Source organism: Dromiciops gliroides, chromosome 4 (assembly GCF_019393635.1).
Source record: "Dromiciops gliroides isolate mDroGli1 chromosome 4, mDroGli1.pri, whole genome shotgun sequence".
Lineage (NCBI taxonomy): Eukaryota > Metazoa > Chordata > Mammalia > Microbiotheria > Microbiotheriidae > Dromiciops > Dromiciops gliroides.
In genome coordinates this window covers 216,353,652-216,377,350 of record NC_057864.1, presented here as the reverse complement: position 1 = coordinate 216,377,350, position 23,699 = coordinate 216,353,652, and the positions used below count along the sequence as shown (strand labels likewise).

At 39.4% G+C, this 23,699-nt stretch overlaps 1 protein-coding gene across 3 annotated transcripts in view; it reads left to right on the top strand.

Annotated features, from left to right (window-relative positions):
- Window positions 1-23,699, top strand: part of RPTOR (regulatory associated protein of MTOR complex 1) — a 505,620-nt gene that overhangs the window by 404,763 nt on the left and 77,158 nt on the right. For all 3 annotated transcript variants that reach the window (XM_044002818.1, XM_044002819.1, XM_044002817.1), the window contains exons 22-24: window positions 4,526-4,629; window positions 5,282-5,465; window positions 10,471-10,581. In XM_044002818.1, the coding sequence (XP_043858753.1) occupies window positions 4,526-4,629; window positions 5,282-5,465; window positions 10,471-10,581 (399 nt within the window). The remainder of the gene's footprint in view (window positions 1-4,525; window positions 4,630-5,281; window positions 5,466-10,470; window positions 10,582-23,699) is intronic.

Genomic DNA, 23,699 nt, shown 5'->3' with positions numbered 1-23,699 from the left:
TATACTATTTCAACTAGGGCAGGTATTCAAAGTGACTGTTCTACTAGATTTAAAAAAAAAAAAAAACATTTTAGGCACTATAAGCAAAATCTGTGGTAAGTATTCTTGATGAAGGAATATGAAAGAAAAAATTCTGTAGCATGAAATAAATTATTTTAAGATGAACAAGTGTTTTCTCACTTCACTAAGTCACGGAACTGAGACAGGAGAGCTTGTTTTGCAGTTCAAGATGAATTCTTTTTCTCTTCAAGAAAAAAAATAGTAGAGAGCCATTATTGTAGTTGTTCCCTTAGCCCAAAATCTCCAAGGATTTTATAAATCTCTTTAGGGAGCTTAGTGAATACAGACCAACTTTAATGACAGAGGTCTAGCTTGGGACATGGGTCCCACGCAATGAATTTCTGCCATAATAACAGTCTTAGCTAGGTGCTATTTCTAATACGTATCTTCCCTTTGCATTCCCAAGTACTTATTTTCAATGCCATAGTCAACTTTGTCCCATTCATAGCAAAGGTGAAATAATTCTTAAAAGAGCTCTGTTTTCAGGAAGGAGCAAGAGGTATAGTACTCATATGGCTTTGAACAAGAATAGAAGCAGATAATACATTCGAAGGCCAGCTCAGGTGCCCAGCTTTGTTCTTCAGAGTATACAGTCTGCTTTTTTTCTTTTTGAAGAATACATGATGTACAGTATTATAATGAGTCTGCCACTACTCATATAACTCCTCAAAATGAGAACCACAATGTTCAAGAGGATTTGTCTGAAAGCAAAAGTGGAGTGAGAGCTCAGGTATCTGAGAGGAAAAAAAAGAAGAGAAATGAAAGTTGAGAATTTGCTTCAGACAAACCACTCTCCTTGTGCATCCCTAGAAGAGATAAGGATGGGAAGTAGCCTTATATACAAATACTTCCATTTACAGTATGTTTCAATGGATTGTGTGCATAAGCAGACCTTTGCCCTCAGACTTCACATTTCACATGACTTTCCATTATATTCTCTTATACTTATCCCACATCCAGGTGCTTCCATATTTCTTTTGTGGGTACCAGCATCCTTCTGGTCACCCAGTTTTTTAATCTCAAAAATATCTTCAACTTTTCCTTTAACTTATATCCAATTTTACCATACATTTGCCTTTACAATATCCAATTGCTTGCCAACTTTTGTCATTTCTACCGCCATAACACCCCCAAAGGCTGTTATGCCTCTTGCTTAGATCATTATAATAGTCTCATAATTAGTGTCTCTTTTTTTTTTACAGCTTTGTGTGAACTTCTTTATTAATTTTTCAACATTTGTTTTTATAAGATTTCTAATTCCAAATTTTTCTCCCTCCCCCTTCCCCAAGACAGCAAGCAATCTGATATAGGTTATAAATGTCTAATCACATTAAACATTTTTCTGCATTAGTCATGCTGTGAAAGAAGAATCAGAACAAAAGGGAAAAACAAAAAAAGTAGAAATAGTATGGTTCAATCTGCATCTAGATTCCACATTTCTTTTTTCTGGATGTGGAGAGCATTTTCCTTCATGAGTCTTTTGGAAGAATTTTGGACCATTGTATTGCTGAGAAGAAGTCTAGCACAGTTGATCAACACACAATGTTGTTAATACCGTGTACAGTGTCCTCCTGTTTCTGCTCATTTCACTCAGCATAAGTTAATGTAAGTCCTTCCAGGTTTCTCTGAAATCCTCCTGCTCATCGTTTCTTACAGCACAATAGTATTCCATTACATTCATATACCACAACTTGTTCAGCCATTCCCCAATTGATGGGCATCCCCTCAATTTCCAATTCCTTGCCACCACAAAAAGGGCAGCTATAAATATTTTTGTACATGTGGGTCCTTTTCCCTTTTTTATAATCTCTTTGGGAAAAAGATCTAATAGTGGTATTGCTGGGTCAAAGGGTATGCACAGTTTTAGTGTTCCAATTTTTCCACAGCTTCTCCAACATTTATTATTTTCCTTTTTTATCATATTAGCCAATTAGGTGTGAGGTGGTACCTTGGACTTGTTTTAGTTTGTATTTCTCTAATCAATAGTGATTTAGAGCATTTTCTCATATGGCAATAAATAACTTTGATTTCTTCACCTGAAAACTGCCTGTTCATATCCTTTGACTATTTCTCAATTGGGGAATGGCTTGGATTCTTATAAATTTTATTTAGTTCCCAATATATTTTAGAAATGTGGCCTTTATCAGAAATACTGGCTATAAAAATTGTTTCCCAGCTTTCTGCCTCCCTTCTGATTTTGGATGCATTGCTTATTTTTGTACAGAAACTTTTTAATGTAATCAAAACTATCCATTTTGCATTTCATAATATTCTCTATCTCTTGTTTGGTCATAAACTGTTCTCCTTTCCATAAATCTGAGAGGTAAACTATTCCTTCCTCTCCTAATTTACCTATGGTATCACCTTTTATGTCTAAGTCATGTACCCATTTTGACTTTATTTTAGTATAAGGTGTAATATGTTGGTCTATGCCTAGTTTCTGCCATACTCTCTTCCAGTTTTCCCAACAGTTTTTGTCAAATACTGAGTTCCTATCCCAGAAGCTGGAGTCTTTGGGTTTATCAAACAGTGCATTACTGAAGTCATTTACTACTGTGTCTCCTGTGCCTGACCTATTCCATTGATCCACCACTGTATTTTGTAGCCAGTACCAGATAGTTTTGATGACTGCCGATTTATAGTAAAACTTCAGATATGATACAACTAGCCCATTAGTGTCTCTTCTGACCTCTAATCCATCCCCCTAGAAGTAGAGGGAGGCAAGAGTATGGGCAGAGATGTCATACACATAAATAATGTTATAAATATATAAATGTGTCATAACACATGCTTATATGTGATAGGGGCAAAAGTTTCAAACAAAGTACTTGCATAACATTTGAGGAGGGACAGCTCACTATTCCTCAGGAACTTAGAGGCCTTCCCCTCTGTCCTTGCAATTTTGGCTTTATTTCATTTTTAAACACTTTGTAACTTTTTTTTCAATTCAGCATATTTATCAAACACCTAGTGTGTACAAAGCACTATCCTTGATGTCGGGGATACTAAGTCAGGAACAAAACACTCCCTGAAAGTTTGCATATTCATAGATAATTAAATGCCAAGTAGTTTGAGAAAGGAAAGAGCATTTACAACTGGGTATAAAGCCAAGTTCAGGAAAGAGCTAGTAGCCCAGTTTGGCTGGAACATAGAGAGTGTAATGAGTAGTGTTATGAATTCAAGCTGGAAAAGGTAGGTAGGAGCCAGATGGTAGAGGGCTTTAAATGCCAGAGTAAGGTGTTTAAATTTTATTCTAGAGGCAGTAAAGAGCCACCAAATTTTTTTGTTCAGGGCAGTGACATGTTCAAACCTTTGCATTAGGAAGATTATTTTCAAAGCTCTGGAGAGGAGAGCAATGGAAGCAGAGGAGGCTTCTTAGGAGGCCATTGCAGTAGTTCAAGCAAGAGGTGATGAAAAGTCTAAAACTAAGGTAGTAGGTAAGTAGTTTTCTAATAATTGCTATAGCTAGGGCTTATTGGATCCCAGCTGAACAATTAGTAGATTGTAAGAACAAGGACTCCTTTTCCTTTTGTCTTTGCCTCCCCAGCACTTAGTACAGAGTACTCAGTGCTTAGCCTTCAACAGTGTGCACTTAATAACTACTTGTTAGATTGGAATTGTTTAGAATGTAAAAATAATAGAAGTGAATATCAAGAATTGCATCTTTTGAACAGTTACAGCTCATGTGTATTTTTTTTTTTTGCTGGGCAATGGGGGTTAAGTGACTTGCCCAGGGTCACGCAGCTAGTAAGTGTCAAGTGTCTGAGGCCGTATTTGAATCCAGGGCCAGTGCTTTATCCACTGCGCCACCTAGCCGCCCCGCTCATGTGTATTTTTATAGACAAATTTTTTTTTTTTAATTCTCATTAGTATGTACTTGTAGAGCCTTATAATGGAGTCAATAACCTTGTACTTTTATCTTGTAAACTGAGAAGGGGTTATTACACTTGACCAATGCATTCCCTCCTCACTTCTAACTCAGAGATTCCTTCTCTTCTTTCAAGCCACAGCTCATGTACCACCTCCTGTATGAAGTCTTCCCTGATTCCCTATACTGCTGATATCCTCCCTCTCAGACTAAATGGCGTTTAATGACTGCATTTTAATTTATATTTATCCTTATTATATTTATTCTGAATATATACTCATATGCTGTGTGACCCTGGGCAATTCACTTACCCTCCTAGTTCCCTAGGCAACTCTGAAAGATTGAAAATTGCCAAGAAAGTGTCAGCCTGCATTGGTAGGTGTCAGAAGTTCCGTCCACTAATGAAATCACATGTCCAGTCCCTATGTCAATCCCCTTGCTTACCTCTGTCCTTGTTATCTCTTCCATAAGTTCCTTGGGAGGAAAGATTCATTATATTAGTGCCTGACACTTAGGAGGCCCCTAATAAATATTTGCAGATTGATTGATTGATTAATCTTTTGTACTTCTTCCCCCTACCCCTTTTTTTTCCTACAGGCCACTGTCAATGCCCGTCCTCAGCGCATCCTTGACACTTCTTCTCTTACTCAGTCTGCCCCAGCTAGCCCTACGAATAAGGGCATGCACATTCACCAAGTGGGGTAAGTTGTCTTGCTGATTTAGTCTTCCACTCCCTAGGTTTGCTTTTTCTTAGTACCTTCTCTCTTTTTCTATTTCTTCCTCATCTCCAACTTCCATAGTCTCCCCAACCCCTTTCCCTTCCATCAGTATATTTTCCTCCATTCCCAGAGGTCTTCTCCAAGTAGAGGTTAGTCCATTGTTTGCACATATTATAACAATTCAGGCATTCCTATAAAATTGGTAAAGTCAATAGCAGCACACCCCAATTAGAAAACTTACAGGAAGACTTTTCCCTATGACAGTTTTGTACCTCAGGGAGCAATTTAATTGCATGACAAATGCAGATAAAACATAGTAAATTCTTCTGTATTCCTTACTGATAAGAGTAGAAATGATTCATTTGGCTGTTAATTTGGTTAGTTCTTAGCCTCCATACTTGTACACAGGTTTTCTATGAAAAAGACTTAGTTGGGAAAGGAATTAAATTTTCTCACTACACAGTAGTGTTCAATTATTTCAGAGGGCATATGCTTAGAGACAAGAGGCTAGCTAGACCTAATGACATCTTAGGTCTATGACATCTAGGTGGGTGATGATGAAAGCTTTTTATTTTTAAGTCAGAAGATTTATATAAAACATCATATTCATCTCTTATGCTTTTCCCTCTGGCAGAGGTTCTCCTCCAACATCCAGTACCAGCAGTTCCAGCCTGACCAATGATGTGACTAAGCAGCCAGGCAGTCGGGACATCCCATCAGGCAGACCAGCTAATGTGGGCACCATGGGTGTGCAGTATACGCCTCACTCCCACCAGTTTCCCAGGACAAGAAAGATGTTTGACAAGGGCCCAGATCAGGTAAAAAACAACAACCTTTACCATTTCAGAGAGTCTTCTTTTGGACTCGTTATTTTCCTATAAGTCCTTTACAGTCATTCTACTTAGTTCATAATCAAGGGCTGATGTCCCTGTTTCTCAAGTGTTAGAAGATGGGGATCTGGATATAAGGAACTTAATGTCACTTGGTTCATAGCAAACAGAGCTAAGATTATTTCCTACAGCTCATCCACGTTTGTTCCCTTGCTTCGTCCATTTAGTCAGAGTACCCCTTCCTTTGTCTTTCACATACATGCACATATACCCCTGTTGTTTGAGCTATCATATTCTTTATGAATATTGCAATGTGCATTTATCTTATTGCTGCCGCCACTAGTCTCATTTCTTCTATTCTTGGCAACTTCCATAAAATAAAACCAAATAGTAAAATTGATTTTCCTTCTTCCTGGAAACAATATTATTTCGTAACACTTGATGTAGCAGTGTTAACCACAACTATTGAATAGAATTATTTAATCTGAGCAAGTTTTTTTTAAAACATTCAATTACGGTGCATAAACTGATGCTCTTTTCTTCTCGACACAGTTCTAAAGACATTCTGAAGAGTCAACTTTATGGGGGGTTTTTCTGGGTTTTTTTTTTTTAAGTGAGGCAATTGGGGTTAAGTGACTTGCCCAGGGTCACACAGCTAGTAAGTGTTAAGTGTCTGAAGCCGGATTTGAACTCAGGTACTCCTGACTCCAGGGCCGGTACTCTATCCACTGAGCCACCTAGCTGCCCCTCAACTTTATGTTTTAATTTGCATAGTGAGAACCTTATTTGTCAAGATCATGTCTACTCCATGATCATAAAATGATTCTTGACAAATATTTGTGACCTTTTTCTGGCTTCCTATGCCAAGTTCACTGGGACTAAAAAGAGATTTCACTATACATCATATACATCTATGTAAAGTGAGTGGGCCTGTTGTATGGTTGTGTTTGTGTGATGCTTTCTGCACCCCTGAACAGTGTAGGGGGTTAGCAGAGGCCATTGATGAAAGGGGAAGAAGAGAAATAACTGTGGAGAGGATCTTTAAAAAACAGCCATCATACTGGTGAGACATGATGCTGGCAGGTGGTGGACAAAGTTTAACAAATGTTGTTCAGCCTCTGTACCTTGTTCCTAACTAAGAATGCCACCTGCTATTTCATGCCTAGGCTGCTCAGTAGTAGTGACTGCCAAACAGTACCAAGTGTAAAGCTTAGCTCTCCTGTGGATGCAACCTGACATAATGGCAGCTGCCGCGTCATCTGCCAATCTAATCAGGAAATCAAGCCAGATGTAAGCTTGTATTTGTGTTTATCATTGGCCAGCATTTCTGGACTCCAGTTTTGGCATAGCTACCAACAAACATTCTGTTTGATTGTTCCAACACAAACACATTGCTAACCCCACTGCCATGACTGGGCTTCAGATCTCACCTGAAGAACTTATTCTTTTTATTTTATCCCCTTTTTGGGATTTCCCAAGTCCAGTTGTTTATCAATGGGGAATCAGTCAGCAAGTATTTATTGAGACTTTTTTTTTTGGTGAGGCAATTGGGGTTAAGTGACTTGCCCAGGGTCACATAGCTAACAAGTGTCAAATGTCTGAGGCTGGATTTGAACTCGGGTCCTCCTGAATCCAGGGTTGGTCCTCTATCCACTGTGCCACCTAGCTGCCCCTTCAGTAAGTATTTATTAAGCAATACTGTGTTCCAGGCACTGTGTTAGATATTGGAAATACACATATAATAAGGGAAACAAGCTTATGTTCTAACATGGGAAGCAACCAGCATATATGAGTATAAACCGATTAAATACAAAGAATGAATAAGAGTTCAAGCAGTCAACAGGAATGTATTAAGCCCTTACTAAGTGCCTTTACTAAGTTACTCTGCTAAATGTTGGGGAAACAAATACAAGCAAAAACAAACACAGTCCCTGCTCTCAAGGACCTTACATTCTAATGGAAGAAGACAACACATACAGGGATGCTAGAAAGTGGGGATGAGGATGAGAGAAGGCACCGAGCACAAGGGATTGTAGATTCTGAAGTCCAGAGTGGGGTCCAGTGAGAAATGCAAACAGCTGGCCTGGACACCCTCCTTAGCCCATGTGAGTAACCATCCAATCACACTGAGGGGCTGCAGTTGCCACCAAGGTGTGAGTGCCAGGGCTAGTTAGTTACATACAAGCTATTTAGGGAAGGAGGTCACTATCAGTTGGGGGAAATCAGGAAAGGTTTCTTGCATATGGTGATGTTTGAGCTACACATTGAAAGAAAAGAGCAGTTTTATGAGGTGAAGATGAAAAAGGACTGCATTCCAGGTGCAAGAGCCCACTGCTGCCAAGGCAGGGAAATGAAATGTCCTGTAGGAAGTACAGAGGAAAATTCATTAGACTGGATCACATCTTGTGAGATGGGGAGCGATATTCAGTGATACTAGAAAGATAGGGTGAGGCCAGATTGAGAAAGACCTTAAAAGCTCAACAGAGCACTCAGTACATGATTTAAGAAGCAGTAGGAAGTCCCTGGAGTTGATTCAATAGAGGAATTATATGGTCAGAATCTCATACCTAAGGAAAACCCTTGACAGCAATGTGGAAGCTGGCCCGAAGTACAGAGAAATTTGAAGCTTGTTCCAATCATCTAGGTATGAAGAGGGCCTGAACTGATTCTGTAATTGTGTGAATAGAGACAGGGTCAGGGAGCAGCTAAGTGGTGCAGTGGATAAAGCACAGGCCTGAATTCAAATCCGGCCTCAGACAATTGACACTTACTGTGTGACCCTGGGCAAGTCACTTAACCCTCATTGCCCCACCCAAAAAAAAAAAGGAGACAGGGTCAGAGGTGAGCAAGAGTGTGGAGGGAGAAAAGCAAGATTTTGTTGACTGAAGATGAGATAGGTGAGGAGGGTAAAAAAGAAGGTGAGGGAGAAGGAGTGGTTGAGGGTAATGCCCTGGTTGTAAACTTGGGAAACTGGAGGAAATAGGAAAGTTTGGAAGAAGGGAAAGTTCGGGAAGACCAGTAATAAGTTTGGTCTTGGACTTGTGGTGCTTGAGATGCCTCTCTGACACATAGTGGGAAATGTTCAAGCAACAGTTGATGATTGAAATTAAAGCTTCTAGAAGAAACTAGAGTTGGGTATAGAGATCTTTCAGTTTTCTGCATAGAGCTGCTAGTTAAACCTGTGAAAATCAATGGGTTCATTCAGTAAGAGAGAGTCTAGAAAGAAAGGAGTAGGGGACCCAGGACTGATCCTTGGAGGAAAAAAAAACACCATACTTAGGGTAATGGGGTGAATAATGAGATGGGGTACAAGCAATCATACAAGTGTTCATGAGAACCTGGAGAGAGTAGTAGAATCACAATAACATAGAGAAGAGAAAGTATCCTTGAGGAGAGGGAGGTCAACCGTGTCAGATGCCTCAGATAGGTCAAGAATAATTAAGACTGAGAAAAGGCCATCAAATTTGATACTTTAAAGAGCCTTGGGGAAATTAGTTCTGGTGCCAAATTGCATAGGGTGGAGGAATGAGAAAAGGGAAAGAAAAGCAAGGGATAGAAAGCAATTTCTAGGAAATTGACCAAGAAAGAAATGTACCTTAAGATGTTGGGTCTAATGAAGGGTTTTTAAGCATAGAGAGAAGGGAGAGATTTGAGTATGAGTGAAGGCAATAGAGAAGGGACCAGTAGGTAGGGAGATATTGAAGGTTGGGGGGAAAGCCGTAATTAGGATTTCAGTTTCCTGGGGGCAGCTAGGTGGTGCAGTGGATAGAGCACCGGCCCTGGAGTCAGGAGGACCTGAGTTCAAATCCGGCCTCAGACACTTAATACTTACTAGCTGTGTGACCCTGGGCAAGTCACTTAATCCCAATTGCCTCACTAAAAAAAAAAAAGATTTCAGTTTCCTGGATGGAAAGGATGACCTTAACAAGGAGAGGAACCAGTTCTTTTTCAGAGCCTGAAGGAAAGTCAGGAGAGTTGAGGATGATGTTTTAAGATGAAAGGAATGGAAGAGGAAGCTTATCTCAGATGGCCTCAATTTTCTCAGTAAAGTAAAAAGGCAGATTCTCCCCTGGGGGGTGGATGGCCCTTAGAGGTGTAGGAGTTTTGCAGGGAGAAGAAAAGGTTTTGTTTTGTTTTGTTTTTTGTGGGGCAATGAGGGCTAGGTGACTTGCCCAGGGTCACACAGCTAGTAAGTGTCAAGTGTCTGAGGTCAAATTTGAACTCAGGTACTCCTGAATCTAGGACCCATGCTTATCTACTGCACCACCTACCTGCCCCTGAAGAGAAGTGTTTTGTTTTGTTTTGTTTTTTGGTGGGGCAGTGGGAGTTAAGTGACTTGCCCAAGGTCACACAGCTAGTAAGTGTCAAGTGTCTGAGGCTGGATTTGAACTCAGGTCCTCCTGAATCCAGGACAGGTGCTTTAGCCACTGCGCCACCTAGCTGCCCCCAAAAAGTTTTTAAAAAGCCATCGTCAGGAGTGAAATTGTGAAGCAATTAGGGAAAATTAAGCGCATTTCCTTACTGCTGTGAAGAACCAGATGAAGTTGGACAACATAAATTTATAATGTACCTTGTCAGGAGAAGTTGGACTTCCTCCAGTTCTATTCAGCAGTATGTGAATAAGGGTTTAGGAGTTAGATTGTGAGAATTATTCGGGGCTGAGGTTTGTCAAGGGATGTGTGGTAATAGGACAGTGGGGCAAGGGATACAAGAGCAGAGGAAAATGAAGTGACAGCAGCGGTAATGGCCTTTGAACCTGCCAAGGGGCCATGAGATTGGAGGCATTAATATGGGCAGAGTATGGACTTTGGAGACTTCAGGCATAAGGAAAGATAGAATGATAGGAGATTATGGTCAGATACAGGAATATCAGAATTTTTTGATTGGGGAAAGAAACACAAAACAATAGAAAGAGGCACGTTGAAACGTTTTTCTTAGATGCCAGATTGCTAATGATTTCTTTGTGCTTTCTCTCTCTCTCTCTTCTTGGAAGACCACTGATGATGCAGATGACACTGTTGGACACAAAAGTTTCATTTCAGCCACAATGCAGACAGGATTCTGTGACTGGAGTGCCAAATATTTTGCCCAGCCAGTAATGAAGGTAATTGGTCTTATTGATATTGATTGGCATTAAATTCCTAGTGCTTTCCTGTGCCTTTCAGATTCCCATGTCACTCAACAGCAAGCACATTTAATACTCAGAATGCTTCTTTCCCCTTTTTCTTTGTATGTCCCAAACCCCCAAAATATTCTCACACCTCTTTTAAGTGTGGATGTCTTTAAAATCTGTTAAAGTCTTACTTAAAACTTAATCCCTATGAGCCAATGTTATTTAGTCATTAGATTTTTTTCATTCTTAACAGAGTAATTATGTACATGAAATTATCTTGTGCTCAAACTACCAGCTTAGATCTGTTCCCTACTTCTTTCTTAGCTTGGCTGCTCTTCAGGTTCATCAGGGAGAGGGGGTTCCTCAATCCTGGAAAGGTCAAGGAGGGGAGAGATAGTGGGTGTCATAGTATTGTTTCTGAATGGAGGAGGACTGAAACACTTAACACTGATACTGTTGTGTCCAGCATGATTTACCCATTGTATCTTAATTATGCAATACATGCATGAAGCCAGCGAAGTTGTAGCAGCCCAGTTAACTGCTCTGGGAGTTGAGCGTCTTTATTTTTAAATGAAGCCAGATTCAATCACCTTCTGGCCTTATCTAAATGCACAGTCTTGTCATTCCTATTCCTGCTAATGTCAAATGCTTTGTCTTCATCATTACTGAAAGTGGCACTATAGGTTTTCTTGCTTTATGAACAATTGGGACAGCCTTAGGCCAGTCCACAGGCCTCAATTAGATCATATAGAGGCCATTAAGCTTTGCCACTTTTTTTTTTTAAAGAACATCTTCTTTAGGGCCAATTTCTAAAACATTTGGGTTATCTTCCCAGATTATCTTTCACTCTGCTCTAATTCTACAGCTGAGACATAATGGGAGATTTTTGGTGCTGTGATCATTCCTTCAGAAACAGGGTGATGGGACAAACCCAGACTGCTGACATCCTTGCAGAACCAAGCAGGAGGTGGTTGGGCTTTGCTAAGAGAAGATCTCTTACTCCAGTCCACTTAGAGTGGAAACCCAGGAAAAACAGAAATGTCTGTGCCCTGAGTCCTTTCAGATCACACTATTCCCCCAATTTGAAAGTCCTTCCTAAAATTAGAAGAAAAGGGGAGGGGGCTTTGCATTTTTCCCAACAGTATTCACACCCGCAATCTGAAAGCAAAATTATATACTTGTATTCATATAATCAGGTAACTTTTCTTAGAATTTGAAAACCACGTTTCCTTTTAGTTTTCCTTTTGTCAGTTTGAAAGTTACATGGTATATACTTGTATCTGCATGTCCAGATTCAAAATTTATTTGGATCAATCATTGTTTCTTTTTCCTAAGCTTTCCTTCCCTCAGCTGTCAGTAAATGGTTTCTTGAGGAAAAAGCCCAAATAAAATCACAGTCAATACTTTAAAGTCTCTTTTATAAAAACCTCTTTTGCTCAGTAGGATGAACAGAAGTGTCTTCTCAGTAATGTTTTTCATTTTCTTAATGGCTTGATCTTAAAACAAGCCCAAGGAAATCTTTGAGGCAACTGTACCAGATAATGGTTATTGAATCCAGAGGTCAACAGAGCATCTTATACACCCCGCATTATATCTGAACTTGCTTATCTCTGGGTGGCTTTTGAGCTGAAGATTTAGAGCAGGCAACCCAAAGAAGAAGGCCATTAATTCCTCTCAAAAAAGGGGAGGTCATCATCTGAACTTGGACCTGATAAGAATCAATGCTGTCTACCTAAAGTATAAAAGAGACTGAAGGCTCCTGAAACATCGTTTGTATTGTGGTTGGGGAGAGAAAACCTTTACAACTATGATGGTTTGGGGTTAAAAGCTAAATGTTATTTAATTTAAACTATTTAGTGTATCTAAAGTTTAGTCTCACCTTCTCTTTAAATGCTTATAACTACTGAGTAAATATGAAGAGGGATAAAAATAGAGTGAGCTAGTTCTCCCTTCTCATTAACGTTATAGCCCCAAAATGTCCACATCTTTTTCTAGTACCTGTCATTGATGGACTTTCTTATAGAAGTCTATTCCAAAAAAAAAAAGTCTATTCCATGGGCATTGATAACAGAGAAACTAAGCGTGAGTCAAACATTTTGTTTGTTTGTTTTTAGCAACAGCAGATTTGCCTTCCTAAAATATATTCTACTTGCGCTGAAATTTGATGCATTTCGTCAGCATACTTTAGCTGGCCGCTAGAGAAGAAATCTGTACTAGGACTTAAAGTTTATCATATGCAATCAAGAATTATCTAAATCGACCGCTGTATGCAACCTTATGTGTTATTTCTGGTAATTAAACAAGGACAGGTACCTTCTGTCATACACATGCTAAATGGGCCAACTTATTGGACCTTATTAGGTTGGGAGGTAAACGCCTCTCTTTGTATCAGCGATTGTTGCTAGAGATTTCTTTTTCATGAGCTGCATAATCCAGAGTGTGATATGTGGGACTTGTCCCTGGCATTCACCTGCCAATACCGGCTATATTAGAGAACAAGCTCTGGACTTGTTCTGAAATATTTCATATACGGAGAGCCTGATTGAGCTATCAGACTATACCTGACAAGATAGCTGTAGCTTGGTGAGGTAGCCACAGGTACAGGTTCACAAGCTGAAAATCAGTTTATCTAGGATAGGCCTTCACAACTTTTTTTTCACCTCCAGACTGCTTGGCTTTCAGTAAACCTTTTCCTAATTCTTAATAAATATGACAAGAAATAAATTATCGAGTTTACTGTATATATGCACATAAAAAATAAAAGGATTAATTTTTCATGAAGAAAACTCTTCTGTAGATAACATTTTTAGTATCATCAATTTCTTAAATGTTTATCAGAACACAGTCCAATAATAGCAAGACCCTTGATTCTGTTTCTCGTAAATTAGCAGTTTTATTGCCAGTATAATTTTTGAGGGAGATTCCTGCATGTTATGCTCATCCATCAGTTGTTGCTTTGGATTTGAGAAGAGGACCAAGAGTCCTGATTCACAGAGATAAGCTGTCATAAACAGAATTAGAACCTCTGAGAACATTAGTAATAACAAGATGTTTCTCCAACAGTACATTAGAAGTATTGTAATTTCAACAATTGGAAATCAATTCAGAGTTTCTGGTTATTGTGGAAATCAGTTAAGTAATCTTTTACTGGATTTTTGCTGATTTTCTTTCTAGCTCAATATGAGAAAAGTTGCATTTTTAAATCCCACATTCAGCTGGTTTTAGTCAGTAGGATTTATTCCTTCAACTCTCTCTTTCCAATGTTTTTTTTTTCACTTTCCCAAGTTCCAGAATAGTGGAAAGGTTATCTCTCAACAAACATTTATTTTATTTTTTCCAGTTACATGTAAGGGTAGTTTTCAACATTCATTTTCATAAGATTTAGAGTTCCAAATTTTTCTCCCTCCCTCCCTTTCCTCTCCCCTGCACAATACAACAACCAGGTAATATATGTACAATCCACAAGTGCTCTTTTTTATCAGTTCTTTCTATAAGGCTGGATGGTAAACTTCCTCATTAGTCCCTTGGGATTGTCTAGGATCATTGCATTGCTGAGAATAGTTAAGTCATTCACAATTACTCATCGAACAATACTGTTGTTACTATGCACACTGTTCTCCCAGCTCTGCTCACTTCACTATACATCAGTTCATGAGTCTTTCCAGGTTTTTCTGGGATCACCCTGTTGTCATTTCCTATAGCACAAGACCACAATCATATGCCACAGGTTCTTCCATCATTCCTCAATTGATGGACATTCCCTTGATTCTCAATTCTCAGCCACCACAAAGAGTTGCTATAAATATTTTTTGTACAATGTTTCCCCCTTTTCTCTTTTTCATGAGTACTATTTTTTTTGTTTTTGTTTTTTGCGGGGCAATGAGGGTTAAGTGACTTGCCCAGGGTCACATAGCTAGTAAGTGTCAAGTGTCTGAGGCTGAATTTGAACTCAGGTCCTCCTGAATCCAGGGCCGGTGCTTTAGCCACTGCACCACTAGCTTCCCCCTCATGAGTACTATTGTTAACTGTTCCATCCTCTTCCCTTCCCCATGATATTTATTCTATTATCCATCTTCTTTCATCCTATCCCTCTTCAAAAGGGATTTGCTTCTGTCTGTCCCCTCCCCCAATATGCCCTGTCTCCTCTTTCCAATTTTTTAGATGCAATCTTCTAACTCTTCCTCCTTTTCCCACTCTTCCTTTGCCTTCTACAGAATGTTTCACTAACTCTACCATTTGGGGAATATTGCAATTGAATAATTGCAATTAGATAAGTCATTTATCAATATTCCCTGTACAGATATTCCCTTTGACAAACTTCTTGTGTTCCCAGATATGTGTCCTCCAGATTCAGAATCCCTGAGCTGATAGTTCCTAGGGAGATAAATCCATGCCAACAACACTCAAAATAGACCGATCTATTCACCAAGATGTCAGTTTATTAACTCATATTTAGAAATACAAGTGTCAACTAGATCCAAATACTGGCCATCTCATCTCATCACATAGATTACATTCGATAGAGCAGAACTAGGAGTAATGGGTAAGAAGTTGCAAAGACAAATTGACACTGACTATAAAGAAAAACTCCCCTAAAATTAGAAATATCCCCAAATGGAATAGACAGCCTCTAGAGCTGGCGGGTTCTTCTTTAAATGAAGAACTGGTACCAAATATATATAGTGAATTTGGATTGGATGCCCTGATTCTATGATTCTGTGTGCTTCAAGAGAAAAGATACAAGTACCCCTTTTCTGTGGGCAAAAGACAGGTAACCATCTTTCTTTTTTCATTCAGTTATGAAGCACATTTATAATCCAGCATGTCCCTGTCCCAGCAATAATTTTGAGAACTCATTGTTGCTATCTTAAAAAGCTATATCTCTTTTTATAAAAATAAAGAGGGCACCAAAATGTTAATATAATGTTAAATGTTAATTTAATTTAAATATGCTAAGTGCTAGCTCAAAATGACACATATCAGAGACCCTTAAGCATTTCATAAAAACTCTCTGCCCCTCTTCTTAAAAAATGGTCATTTGGAAGGTAGTTGTTGTTCTACTGTGTCCGACTCTTTGTGACCCTGTGGACCATACTGTCCATAGAGTTTTCTTGCCAAAGATACTGGAATAGTTTCCTATTTCCTTCTCCAGTAGATTTAGACAAACAGAAGTGAAGTGACTTGCCCTGGGTCACACAGCCAGTATGTATCTGAAGTCACATTTGAACTCAGGTCTTCCTGACTCCAGGCCCAGCACTCTATCCACTGAGCCATCTACAAGAGTAGTTAGAAATCAGCTAGTCCAGTCCCTTCATTTTACTAACTAATCTGGTGATATCTAGGAAGATAAAGTGGCTTCCTTCAAGGCCCCACTCTTCTCCTGTCTGCCTCATGAAGCCTTTTCTGATCTTCCTGTCATGGCTTGCCCCCTCCTCAAATTATCATATAAACTTGTGTGTTTATATATGGTTTTCCACAGTAGAACATAAACTTCTTGAAGACAAAAACTATTTCTTCATTTTTGTTTTTGTATTTTCATTGCCCATAACAGGACTTCATATCATACACCTAGCACACAGTGGTTCCTTAACAACTTTGGGTTGGTTTCCCCCAGTGTTGAGTGCTCTCATGCCTCTATTTTCCTTAGTGCTCTTTTATCCCCACCCAGAAAAATAAATTATCTCCTATTTATTTTGTATATATCTTCCATATACTTATGCTGTGTTATCCCTCTTGGTAGAAGGTGAGCTGCTCAGGGGAGGGACTTTTTCATTTTTGTCTGGGTAGCTAGAGCTTCTAGCATGGTGTCTGGTACACAGTAAGTACTTGCTAAATGTTTGTTGAAGTGAAGTGACTTGCCTGTTATAGCTAATGGCCAAACTGTGATGTTGTCAGGCAGTTCTACTTCAAGAAAGTCTGGTGTGATACATGTTCAGAACTGGACCAAAATGAGACACACTAAAGGTGACTTATTTTTACCACAACAAGATATTCAGCCATGGCAGGGCATCGATTCCATTGAGCATAGCTTCCCTGCCTGTGTGTTGGCCATCCTCGTGTATCTGTCAAACCTGACAATGCTGCTCCTCACTTCTGGTGGTAGTTTTTGTACATGGGCCACCAGGCAAGCCTTAGGACCCTGGACCGATTAAGTCTCAAGGACAGTTTCAATGCCATTAAGAAAAACTCATCTTGATTGTGCGAGATAGAATCTTAGAAAAAGTTATCCCAACCAAGGTGGCAATTCTTTAGGAAAAACCAGCCAATCCTGTGTAACAGGACCCTTGTAAATACTGCTTCTACCATATGTGACTAGAACCTACCACTACTTACACTCAGGGCAGAAGTGTATCTTCTCTACTGGGGGTCCTGATTTTGTAATTGAGTCAAGCATCCACCAACAGAAGAGAAGACATGGAAAAAATAAGTCTCCTGATGCTTTGTCTGCTCTACCACTAGAAGGGTGTGTTACTTTTTTCTTTAATGTACATTTTAGAAAATAATCTGTTTCTGACCTTTAGTTTGCAGTTAATAGCCTTAGATTTTATGGCAGTAGTTAAAAATCTGCTTGTCTGTCCCCTGCTATTAATGATAACTAAACTTTTGGAGTACTTTGGAGTTTAACAATTTTTTTCTTTTTTAAAAAAAGAAATGGAAGCAGGAAATATGCAAGACTTTTTTCTCTCATTAAAAATGTTTCTGTACTTTCTCGAATTGACTTCTTCAAGATGCTTCTCAGTCTAATTAGGTAAAAGCTAACCAAAACAAAATTTTTAAATTTCTGTGTATTTTATTAAAGAGAATGTCATAAACTTGTTTTGATCAGCCTTCTTTCCATGTAAAACAAGAATAGATCTAGATTTAATTCAATAAACAATAAATCTTTGCTGTTTGCAAAACACTGAACTTGACTTTGGGGTTATATAAAGTCCCTGTGCTCAGTGAGCTTACAAATTTGTTGTTTGTTCAGTGGTCTCTGTCATGTATGACTCTTTGTGAACCCATTTGGGGCTTTCTTGGCAAAGATAATGAGGAAACTGAGGGAAAAAGGGTTAAGTAATTTGCCATGGGTAACACAGCTACTAAGAGTCTGAGGCTAGATTTGAACTCAGGAAGATAAGTCTTTCTGACTTAAGACCTGGCACTCTATCCACTGCACCACCTAGCTACCCAGCTTACAAGCTAGTGGGTAATAAAAAGAAGTACACCCTTTAATAATATTTAGGAAAATTAACAAAACACTCAACAAGCCTGAAGGTAGGCTGATTTTCACATCAACAGAAATTTTTGGTAAATATTTTAATTTTTTTCTAACAACTCTCAAAGTTACTTCCTCTAATGACCAAGAGGATGAGCACTCCAAGAAACACAAAACTGTCAGGAAACTACCAAGGTGATCAGAATGTGGGCAATCCCAAGTGGCAAATTTGGGCTTTATGTTATGAAAAGCTTTCTAACAGTTGGATCTATCCACAAGTAAAATGGCCTACTTCTGGAATTAAGGATTTTCTCCTTACTAGCAGCCTTCCAGCCAGTTAGATGATAACCATTTATTTGCATTCTTGTTCATTTATAGGTTGAACTGGACAGCTCCTTTTCCCCTCCATCCCTAAAGTCTGAGTTTCTCTGCTTCTGTATTTCCCATTTTTTGTTAGCATTTTTATTGGCTTACCACCTCATTTCTTTTCGTCTCATAGGGCTGGGGACTAGCTAATTTACATAATTGATACATGTATTAGTAAACTTAAAAGTTATTAGCTCATGAAGTCCAGATGTGTTAAAACCATAAAATTGCACTGGGCTATTTTAATTTAATTTTGGCAAACATTTATTAAGGACCTACGAGGTACAAACTCGTGTGCATCTGTGTCTGTGTCTGTATTCTGCAAGAAATGTAAAAATCATTAAGAGGCATCATGGTAGGGGCAGCTAGGTGGCGCAGTGGATAGAGCACCGGCCCTGGAGTCAGGAGTGCCTGAGTTCAAATCCGGCTTCAGACACTTAACACTTACTAGCTGTGTGACCCTGGGCAAGTCACTTAACCCCAATTGCCTCACTAAAAAAAAAAAAAAAAAAAAAGAGGCAGCATGGTAGACTTAGGGTCAGGACACTTAGGTTTGTATCCCAGCTTTAAAATTTAGTAACTAGGGGCAGCTAGGTGGCGCAGTGGATAAAGCACCAGCCTTGGATTCAGGAGGACCTGAGTTCAAATGCGGTCTCAGACACATGACACTTACTAGCTGTGTGACCCTGGGCAAGTCACTTAACCCTCATTGCCCTGCAAAAAAAAAAAAAAAAACCCTAAAAACATTATTAACTATGTGATCCTAGAAGAGTCATTTAACCTCTCTTGAGTCTCAGTTTACTCATCTGTACAATGAGGATTAAAAATATTCTACCTCATAAGAAAAGGAAAGGAGAAAAGGAACATTTATTAAGCACCTACTGTGTGTTAGGTACTTTACTAAACACTTTCTAGATATTGTTTGATCTTCACCACAATTCTATGAGATAGGTGCTATTATTATCCTCATTTTACAGATGAAGAAACTCAGGTTGACTTGTTAAATGACTTGTCATGGGTCACACAACTAGTATAGGTGTCTGATGTCAGATTTGAACTCGTCTTCCTGATTCCTGGCTCAGCATTCTATTCACTAGTCCACCCAGATGTCCCTGTTAGCTGGTCTCCTAAGGTAATTTTGAGCAATAGGGCTTTATAAAGTGCTATAGAGGGGCAGCTAGATGGTGCAGTGGATAAAGCACTGGCCCTGGAGTCAGGAGTACCTGAGTTCAAATCCGGCCTCAGACACTTAACACTTACTAGCTGTGTGACCCTGGGCAAGTCACTTAACCCCAATCGCCTCACCTAAAATAAATAAATAAATAAATAAATAAATAAAATAAAGTGCTATAGAAATCTAAGCTGCTGTTACCATACTCCATAGCTCTTTCCTCATGGCAAGCAATTCAGTCTAGTAGGAGAGAGGAAAAATAATTATAATAAACAACAGCCTGATCTATCAAAGCACTCTGCAAGGTCAACAGAAGGCTCTTTGCTAATTCAAGAGGGGTGTCAGGGAAGGATTCACAGAGGTGGTGACTGCTGAGTCTTCTAAAATACAGAGGAATTCAAAAGATGGTTCTTAGCAGAAGGTCCTCCAGGATCAAAGTCTTGAAGAGAGGAAAGTTAAGAGACTCTTCAGGGGACAGCAAGTAAACAACAGTGACTGGGGCATGTTAGGTGGAGGGGTTCAGTGTGAGTTAAAACTGTTAAAGACAGTTTCAAAATGAAGTTATACTTGTGTTTTGAGCATAGAAATGGCAAGATCAAATAATCAGGATTCACTTGGCAGAGAGAAAAAGGCTGAAGTGGAATAAGCCTGGAGGGTGAGAGTAGTTAGAATACAGTAACTCGCCCAAAGAAGAGGGCCTAGATTGAGAAGCTTGTGAGAATGGAAAAGAATGGTCAGGTTTAAGAGATTTTGCAGAATTAGAAGGACCCTTGATTAGCTGGAGGAGGTGATTGAGAGAGAGAATGGTCAAAGATGACCTTAATGATCAAGTGAATGGTGGCGCCAGTTACACAGACTGAGGAAAGTCAGGACTGTTTCACAACAGTTCAATTAGCTATGCGTTTTCGGCATCATGTTAATTAGCCTAGCTAGTGTCACCCTATTTTTAGATTCCAAAAGGACACACTTTGACTCTTTCTTGATCAGTTCAGAAAGAAAGCAAATCCAATTGCCTTGTTGCCCAGTGGGGGGGGGGGGCAGGAAAAAATATAATTATTTTCTGATGAAAGCTAAGTTAGTGTACATCCTGTTAAGTGAGGTCATGAGAGAGGCTGCTAGATATTGTTTTCATGCTGTCCAAGGAGGAGGTGAGAGGAAAGGGGTACCTATTTATTTTGCTACCCCATGATTTAGCATTGAGTAGTACCACTGGATCACTAGTGGCTATCTTACCATCCTCTCATAAAAGTAGTCTTGCTCAAGTTCATGAGGCAGATTGGAGCTTGTTGTATCACACACACAATATTCTGGGACTGCCACTCTTGTCTGGCATCAGGTTCTTGCCATCCATCCCCTGCAACGGATCTGGTAACATGTAGTCTGGAATTGTGTCGATATTAATTTCTCTTATAAATTACTGACTTTGTTTCAGACAGTCGGGGTTCTCTTGATTTATTGGTGATTAAATCAAATACATGTGGAGTGAGCAGGTTCCGTTGTGATTGCTCAGTGGTCTATTAATGAATCACTGCAGAACAACAATACTTTATGTTCCAGAAGAGTTTTGCCCTCCTTTTGTTTGATGCTATATGATGAAGGTCCTTGTGGGTGAGTCACTTCTGTCCTAATGTACAAGTTGCAAATAATGGCTCCAGAGTTTGCCAGATGTTTGCTCTAGTCTGTCAGAAAATAACTTGAGTTACACAGCCTTCTTTCTTTTCACTTTCCCCACAGGGTCTCCCCCTAATTCTAAAAAGAAAACAGAAAAAATAGAAGCAGCCACAGTATTGGGGACAGACCTGTGCATAATATTGGATAGCAATATGGTATTAGTGGAGCCCAAAGAACTGGTTTCAAATCCAACTTACCTGCCATGCCTTAGTGTTTTGAGAGGCCCACTTGTCCTTCTCTGTAAAAGCAATAAAGTTCTGTTATCATAATCCTGTTGTTGCAGTTGATTGTTGACTTGGGAAGCATTTTTTTTTTTGTCTCTGGTACATTAAGTCACCCTTAATATTAAATGAAAATGATGAGTATGCAGGTTACTGCCCTCATAAAATGCTTGTAGCTGGCTACTTCTATTGTATGATGTATAGTCAGCTAGAGCATGGATATATAAAAACACAGAATCATAATCCTCAAAAAAATGTACATTCTGCAGAGACATGATGAGCAAATGGGCAAACTCTTCTCTGTTTTTTTATTTAAAATCCTAGGAACTAAATGATACATGTTTGTGGAATGAATAAAAAGCTTAATGCTTGTATTTAAAACTGTAAATGAGTCCTCCATTTAATATAAGCAGCATTGCACACTGGGAGGATGATGAACGGTAGCGGTCTTAAGAAGCTCTATAGATCATGAAGCTTAGGTATCTTGGCATTAGTACATAAGAGATGCTGGGCCTTTTTCATTCTTGATATTCATGTACCTTAGTCCTACATCTTACTTCTATACCCCCTTGAACTTCTTTGATATTAGAATGGCAGAACCAAATGGGAATTGGTCTCTCTAACTCACAAATCCATCTTGTCATTATATTTTCCTCAGAAAGGACATAGAGAACTGATGTTCCCCTACAGATCCTCTGGGGAGATTCCAGCTCTCCTCTTTTCCCTGGACCCCAAACTGTCCTTTGAGCCAGGCAAGAGAGTTAAAGGGTATGAATTTCATTGGCTTTCGACTGATGTGTCTCAGTGGGAGACTTCAGAATAGTAATTGGTTTCTGTCTGAGTAGAAGCCAAGAGGTGTTAGAAATCTGTGGAGTGTCATGATCCTAATCGTGTAACACTATTACAGACACCCACATGCCTCTGAGAGCTCTGGTTAGGGGATGGCTAAGCAAAAGCTGAAACCAGATTTTTGTTTACTAGAAAGCTCAAAGAAAAATAGGTTAGAGAGGAGGATTTAAAAGAATGCCTGATTAAAAGATTCTGTTAAATAGAAATATTTGGTTGAATAATTTCATTGGATCTTTGTCTTGTTCAGTAATCATCATATCCTTAATGATTCTGTCTGCTGTGTTTGGTTCATGTTCATTCATTTTCTTTCTCTCTCTCTCTCTCTCTCTCTCTCTCTCTCTCTCTCTCTCCCTCCCTCCCTCTCCTTATTCCCTCCCTCTTTGGTTCTCCTTGTTCCATATGATTCAAACCAGACCTTGACCAGTAGTGGTCGGTCATATACTGGAATCTCAGAACTGCTTTATAATCCCAGTTGTAAAAGTACATTTTTTTCAGTTTAGCAAGGTCAGAAAAGGATAGCTCATCCAGATCCCACCCTGCAGTTCTCCAGAGTAGTAAGGAAAAGCATGTTCCATAGGCAATCTTGCTCTGTCAACATGCTCAGTTCCACAGTGCCCGAAACACAAGACAAATTAGAATCTTCTTCCTTTCATCTTCCCCCAATAGTTCTCCCCATCCATTTTGGTTACACAGAATTCTAACCCTGAGAGAAGCTTCCCTCTGTGCCAGTCAGTGACAAGAACAGGCTAGCCGTTTATCTCTGGCCACAAATTTCTGTCATGGTCTGGCGCTTTCCATCTAGAATATATCTTCCAAATTGCGTTATGTCCCTCATTCCTCAGAAAAAAACGTTTTTCTTCAGAGCTGAAAAAGTAAGTCTCTCAGAGTCTGCCGTACCATCTGTGATTCTGTGCCCTCTTACTAGGGAGAGACATGCTCTGCATAATCCAGCTTTGGGACCATAGGGGAATGCTGTTCCAAGAACTTAGAATTCTTATCATGTCCCTCTCCCTTCCCTGGTTGAAACAGCCTTTTAGATCTCTTTCTCTAATTTATTCCCATAGAAACCAGATTTTCATTAAAGTGCAATCTCCTAGCTTCTGCACATGCTTTAATACTTTTTATCCAGGTTTGTTTATTGCACCACATTGTTGGTCATTTGTCATTTCTTTTTGAAATGCTACAAAATGCAATCAATTGTTAGAAATCCACACCCTGCCCCATGTTCCACTGGAGGGGGGAGAATGAGGGTTAAGTGACTTGCCCAGGGTCACACAGCTAGTAAGTGTCAAGTGTCTGAGGCCAGATTTGAACTCAGGTCCTCCTGAATCCAGGGCTGGTGCTTTATCCACTGTGCCACCTAGCTGCCCCTCACTGGGGGATATTTCTTTTTCTTTTTCTTTTTTTTTTTGCAGGGCAATGGGGGTTAAGTGACTTACCCAGGGTCACACAGCTAGTAAGTGTCAAGTGTCCGAGGCCGGATTTGAATTCAGGTACTCCTGAATTCAGGGCCGGTGCTTTATCCACTGTGCTATCTAGCCACCCCACTGGGGGATATTTCTTAACCAATAAATGTCCTGATGGAGTTTTTTGACACAAATACTATGGTGTTTTTTTTAAAGGAGCAGCTTAG